Source organism: Parasteatoda tepidariorum, chromosome 6, assembly GCF_043381705.1.
Source record: "Parasteatoda tepidariorum isolate YZ-2023 chromosome 6, CAS_Ptep_4.0, whole genome shotgun sequence".
NCBI classification, from domain to species: domain Eukaryota; kingdom Metazoa; phylum Arthropoda; class Arachnida; order Araneae; family Theridiidae; genus Parasteatoda; species Parasteatoda tepidariorum.
The window spans coordinates 19513245-19520324 of record NC_092209.1 but is presented as its reverse complement, the minus strand read 5'-3'; the positions used below and the strand labels follow the sequence as shown (position 1 = coordinate 19520324).

The 7080-nt window shown below is 28.5% G+C and overlaps 2 protein-coding genes across 5 annotated transcripts in view; one reads left to right on the top strand and one right to left on the bottom strand.

The window, feature by feature from the left end:
* The first annotated feature begins 88 nt into the window (after positions 1 to 88).
* Positions 89 to 1799, top strand: LOC107452969 (zinc finger protein 39-like). The gene has a single exon (XM_043053700.2). The coding sequence runs from the start codon at positions 599 to 601 to the stop codon at positions 1526 to 1528; it is 930 nt and encodes a 309-aa protein (XP_042909634.2). The 5' UTR covers positions 89 to 598; the 3' UTR covers positions 1529 to 1799.
* Positions 1800 to 3422: 1623 nt separating this feature from the next.
* LOC107452970 (non-structural maintenance of chromosomes element 3 homolog) overlaps positions 3423 to 7080 on the bottom strand; it is a 28673-nt gene continuing 25015 nt past the window's right edge. For all 4 annotated transcript variants that reach the window (XM_043053696.2, XM_043053695.2, XM_043053694.2 and 1 more), the window contains exons 14-15: positions 6146 to 6326; positions 3423 to 4671 (exon numbers count right to left, since the gene is read on the bottom strand). In XM_043053696.2, the coding sequence (XP_042909630.1) occupies positions 4594 to 4671; positions 6146 to 6326 (259 nt within the window). In that variant the 3' untranslated portion in view covers positions 3423 to 4593. The remainder of the gene's footprint in view (positions 4672 to 6145; positions 6327 to 7080) is intronic.

Here is a 7080-nt window from a genome sequence, read left to right as displayed (position 1 = left end):
ATAGGCTTATAAGCCTTCGTCAAGTAGAAGAGGACAGATAGGAGAAACAGCACCAAGTAGTACCGCTCTCTCGCAATGTGATTCGTCAGAATTTAATGGATAATGTTTGTATAACTACTGCTAGATGGCAACCTAAACAGCTTTTTGATGCTTAAGTTCTCACAGTCTCCTATTTCACCTCTCTGAATCCATGAAAGCTACAAGCACAGTAAAAGAGCTAAAGCTCCGAAACGGACTGACAACATGGTCAACAGTCTACTCAAAATTTTGATAGACCAAAATAATTTATATATATATACAAAGAGCTCGCCGCACTTAACTATGCTCAATAATTTATATATTTATGCTGTTTACTAAAACATCGTCATTTCCAACTGAGTTAAATGAAGGCTTTTCTGATTATACTTGGAATGAACTTCACATTTCAAAAAGTCTTGCAATAAGTGAAAAACATATCCGTTGAAAAGCTTTGAAAAAGTACATTCTTTTTCAACTGCAGTCTTATTTATGTAGTGCGTGTAGCAAAACATTCTGATGGGAAGGTAGTTTAAATAAACATTCTCTTGTTCATATTGGTAATAAGCATAATTCAAGCATTATGTGTGAAAAGCTTCCTCCAAGTAATAATTTAAAGAAATACTATGTTTTTCGTAGTGGAAAAAAACTTTATTCATGCAGTTTGTGTGATAAAACATTCTTATTAGAACGTCATTTAAATGCACATTATACTGTTCATACTGGAAAGAAGCCATATTCATGCAATAAGTGTGACAGAACATTCTCTTTGGAACATGATTTAAATGCTCATTCTATCATACATACTGGAGCAAAGCCATATTCATGCAATGTGTGCAATAAAAATTTCTCTCTGAAACGTAGTTTAACTGCACACAGTGTAGTTCATAGGGATGTAAAACTTCATTCATGCAGTGAATGTAATAAAACCTTTAAAAAGAAAAAAGATTTAAATGAACACTTCCTTTTTCATAGTGGTAAAAAACAGCTTTCATGCAGTGTATGTGATAAAACATTCGCACGGAAATCATATCTAAATATACACACTCTTTCCCACAGTAAAGGTAAACCATATGCGTGCAGTGTATGTGATAAAACATTCTTTTCAAAACACTACTTAAAGCAACATTATATTGTTCACACTGGAGTTAAGCCGCACTCATGTTGTATATGTGGTAAAGCATTCACATGGAAATCTGATTTAAATAGGCATTATCTTGTTCATACTGGAGAAAAACCTTATTCATGCAGTGTGTGTAATAAAACTTATTCACTGAAATCTAGTTTAAATGTACACTCTCGTATTCATGGTGAAGAGAAACTTTATTCATGCAGTGTGTGTAATAAAACTTTTTCACTGAAATCTAGTTTAAATATACACTCTCGTATTCACAGTGAAGAGAAACCTTATTCATGCAGCGTCTGTAATAAAACATTTTCATTTAAATCTAATTTATGTAAACAATCTCTTGTTCACAGTGAGAAAAAAACCTCATTCATGCAGTGTGTGTAGTGAAACATTTTTACGGAAATCTCATTTAAATAAACACTCTTGTTCACAGTTAAGAAAAAACTTATTCGTGCAATGTGAAGATACTTTATCTGTTAAAGATAATTTATAATCTCTTTACTGGAAAGAAACCTCATTCATAAAGTGTGATGAAGCATTCTCACAGATAACTGTAATGAAAAGAATATCATTGTTCATATTTAAAAGATATCATTGATATTTATATTTGAAAATTTGTGCAATGTAATAAATCTTTTGCAAATGGCTCTACAAATTAATATAAACACTATATTTAAACTTCAACGAGACATTATTTATGCACTGAGTTATAAAAATTCACAGGTAAAACCATCTTGATGAAATATTTTCGTTCTAGCGAGCACCCATATTCATATGATCTATGAAACAAAACAATCACTTGAAAAAGAAGTTTTAAATATGTAAATATTTTCTTCTTCATTCTTAATGCAGGATTTTAATGCATTATGTGTGAAAAATCTTTACAGTTATTTTACATAGCACTGTATTTTAATTAAAACTTTCTCATAGAAATCTGGTTTTCCTAAACAATATCTTGGTTATGTGGATAAAAACAATATCTTCCTAGAAAGCTCATCCATGCTTCTGAATGGCTTTGTTATTTACGGGCTGTTTTTTAACATTTTTGAAGCAGCTTGGTTTTTGAGATTTACCTATTTTTAGTTTTTTTCTTTTTTCTGAGCCATATATGTTTGCAGCACACAACTGTTATTCTCACTCTTAATCGCTTCAAACATCTGATTAGGAAAGGATATTCTATCTTCACAGGGTTCCCACTCTTTTAACAAAGCAAAAATTAATGCTTTTAAGGACTTTTTTTTTTAAATTAAGTACTTTTTTTTTAAATTAAGAAATTTTTTTTTTTGTTGAAAAATTAAGGACTTGATTGTTTATAATCGAATATACTTATGCCACCAGGGACAGTGCTAATTATTTACCTTTCTAAAAATATCAATAAATAAGAGGAATAATAAAAAGCAGTTTAATTATAATGTAAGCACTGATATTATTGTATTAATTAACAGGGTAACAAAGATAATTTTTACTTTACCATTATTTAAAAAAATTTATAATAGAATTTTTGTATAACTTGGTAGGGTATATCTTGATTAAGAGTTTGCTATGAAGACATCTGGAAATAATGGAAATTATAATTTAATTGTTCTTTTATTTTAAAAGAAATCAAGGTAAATTTTTCAATAAAATTAACTTATATTTTCATCATTTAGACATATAAATTGGTGAAAAATTGCTATGCTGTTGCTCAACCGCCTTATGTTGCAACTGGTAAATTAAATGTTACCTTGAACATAATATTCGAATTAAAATTAAATAATGATTGAAAATTTTAATTATTTTTATGATTCATAATCTAAAATCATTTAAAAAATAAAAAAACTTTTTTTTCTCCTTTAAACCTCATTTTGCATATTTATTTCAGTTGTTGATTGCATTAAAATAGTTTTGATTATGTANGGTTCACGGCGTGAACCACATAGGATTGCGTAGCAATTCTCGGGGGTTGGCGAGCGTTAGCGAGCAGGGGGCAGAGCCTCCTAGTGAATTAATATTCATATTATTAACCATCATATAATTTACATAAAACATGTCATGGATTCTGTAAATACTTATAATATTTTATTTGCTTTATCTTTCTAAATTAGTTGCTCATCATTTTTGCAATTAAACCGAAATTTTACCATAGTGAAAAGCACAAAGCGAATTTTTTTCTGCCAGGTTACATTACAGAATTATATATGTATAGATCTACATTTTTATATCCTCAAAATTGTTTGAGTTTTAATTCTTCAATTAAGTATGCCTTTCTGCTATGTGGCAATATATGAGAAAATAACTGTTTGAAATGCTTTAATTTTTATTACAAAATGATGCATACAACAATCACAATGCAAATTGTGATAAATTCTTTTAAAAAACACCTTCATATGTTACAGACATGTAAGGGACAATTCCTAATAAACATGTACAGAAAAAAAAATAACGAATATCCCTAAATAACTTTTAATCTAAAGATCGGACTTTCAGTTATTGGGACTGAAACTCAATGGTTTACAGGTTGACCTTAAACTGCTTATTAAATTGTGCAGGCGATGTTTTAAATTTCAAAATCAGACACGAAAGTGTACTTTTTTTTTCTCAATGGATTTTCATTAATAACCTCAAAATAAAGGGGATAGCCACCATATGGGGGGAATATGGCCCCAATAGTTTGTACACAAATTTACCCAAAACTTATTGTTAATTTTGTATGTTAATAATACTTTTTTGCATATTTTGCCATATCCCATGAACTTTTTAAGCAAAGTGAAACACTTGCACAAAATTATAAAATGTGTTTAATCAAAGATAATTTCATGCAAAAAATTATTTTCAAGTATTTTTTCCACATATTTTTATATAATAATAGTCTATAAGAGTTTGAATCTAAGGCATGAATTTTTTTACATTTTAAAGAACATAAGTTTAAATGGCATAATATAAAATTATTTTTTGCAATGAATTATTTTTGAATTAACAAACTTTAGAATTGTGTGCAAAAATGTTACAATTTACTTAAAGCAATTTCACAATATGCCTAACTTCGCAAAAAGTATAATCAACATTAAGGTGTACAAACTTTGGACTGCTCATCAAGCCATACTATTGGGAGTACATTTCACAGATTGTGATTATTCCCCATGCATTATTACACTTTTCTGTTTGATTTAGTTACTTAAATTATTGTCAGCAAAAATTGACTAGCATATTTGAAGTCACCCTGTTAGCCATTAATTTTGAGTTTCAGTACATGAAAATCCAACTATTACATCCAAAATTATTCAGAGTAATTTGTTTATTTATCATAATTTTTTTTTTTTGCAAACTGTACAAGGCACAATTTAGATCACAACAAAGCAATTATCACATGATCATGTGAATAAATTAATAATTTTTTCTTTTTTTTCTGCTATGAAATTTGTACAGCATGACATATGAACTCATATATACACGCGATAAATATTTTTTGATTATGCTGGGCCTTGCTCTCTGGACGTTGCATCACTATATTGTAAAATCCAATCCTCAGGTTGCACGTCACCAATAATCTAAAAATAAAAATGTATAACTATTATTTTGTGTTTTAAAAAAATGATAACATTTGAATAGACATACATAGCTATTGAATCAGAGGAGAATTATGTTTGAAATTCTTTGGAATACACTTAATTCTTGTAACAATTTTGTACAAAAAAAATAAATCATTAAAACAACAGTTCCCAATTTTTTTTCCAGCCACCCTAAATGACTGAATATTTTTTGGCCGGAACCCGACTTTTAAAAAAATTAGACTTGCAAGTGTGTAAATATGCTAACCAGAAAAAAATACAAATTTATTTAATAACATCTAATACGAAGAATAAAATTTTTCGTTGCTTAATCAAGTTAAGCAGTTGAATTCTCAAGCGTGCAGCCGCTTTCAGTTTAGTAGTTTTTGGCGTTTACATAAAACAAATTGAAACTTTATTAGAACTATTTATAAAAAACAATTATATTTTTTTTTCACTTTATAAATTATTTTTTTTGAAGACAAAAATATTTTGAAGAAATGTAATGGAATTTACAGACCAAATAATGCATTCAGCAAAAATTCAAAATTTTGTGCGGAAACACTACTCAATGCAAAGAATCTGGCAATCCTGAAGATATGTGTGTTTTCATTGTTTTTCTGTATTAGAAAAAAATTAATAATATAATTTGGGACATAAAAAATTTCATACCCAAACAGAGTTTTGGCTACAGAGTAAAACAAAAATAGGCAATTTGCAAAAATTTAAAACATTTAGAAATATAAGAAAAAATTAATAGAAAATTCAAGCAAATATAATAAAATATATTTAACTTTTCACATAAATATCAGGGTGCATAGCTAAATCTTTCAACAAAAAATAAGCATACTTTTTAAGTACTCTATACATTAATAAAATGCAAAATAATTTTCAGACTTTACGATCATGATAAAATAATTAGTTTCTAACAAAGATCTCTTTTCTTGATTATATTAGCCATTATAAAATGATCCAGAGATTTTTTGGTTCAATATCAGAGGGTGGAAAATGAAATTCAGAATATATTGCAAAATGCAGCAGAGATGCACATGCAAGTGCATTAATCTCACCGAACCCAACTTAGTATATGCACATGTAGACACGTAAGTATGTGATCCAACATGTAAAATGATTGGTGCTTTCATACGCTATGGACATGGATCGACGGTACACCGAAATAGTTTGTAGCTTAATGAATTGTGAAAATGCTGAATAGAACAATGTGAAAAGCATGCTTTTACATAATACAAGGAAGAAATCAACATTCCCTTTTCGAAAAGGGAAAATTAAGCACTTTTTAAAAACACCCACGTAAAAAGCACTTTTAAGGGCATTTAAAAACGAAAATCTAAAATAAGCACCTTTAAACACTTTTTAAAAACGCTACCCATCATGTATATTTATAAAATGATCAAAGTGAATACTCTAATGTAAAAATAAAAAATTTTAGGAAGATTAAAGAGAATCTTTTTACCAGGCAAGCGAATTTAAGCAAATCTTTTTTATCCACTTCCTGATATGCTCTTTCTCCCCAACAGAATTCATATTGAGGTGGATCTTTGTTAATACATTTATGTTCCAAATAATTTTGTTTCACAAGCTCTTTCGTCAAATAACCACGCACATCACCAAACACAGGATGTAGTAATCTAGCACTGCTCAGAGATAAAAATAAAAAAAATTAGGTACAATTTAAAAAATAAATACAATTATAATCAAAATGATATAAAGTATACAGAAACACATATCTGCATTTATACAGGTTTTAGAAATTAATTAAAAAACTATACAAAAAAAATTTAATCTAAGAATTAATATGCTTTAGTGTTCTTAACATTTGCGTGATATTTCGTTCCTTATGCACCTGCATGGAATAATATAGGGAGGGGGGGGAAACAGTTTCTTTAGCAGAAAAGAATCAAGTTAAAATTCAGGTAAACTGCAACTAATGCTCAAAAATCTAGAAACATATGATTTTTGAAAATATAAAAGACCTAATACAGTGTGATATAAAAAAATTCAGCCATATATTGATGAAGCAGGAGTACATTTAAAAAAAAATAACTTTACAATTCAAAATTCAACAGAGATTTTCTTTGATTGTAAGTACAGACCAGTCTCATTTAAGTGAGTTCATGTCAACAGCTGAAAATTAAAATTCAGCTATGTGCTGTTTTTATTATAACAGGGTTGCCACAGAAAAAAATTAACAATATAATTGCTTTTTAGCAGCCTAAAACATGAAAATAGTTGCCGAAAACTATGAAAATAGTTGCCTATTTTCAAATACAGACAACAAAATATGAGTAAAATTTCAAAAATGGTGTAATGTGTGGCACAAATAATTAGTCCAGGTTGGAAACTATTATTTATTCAAACTCTTCGTTTCCACAACACAAACAAATACAC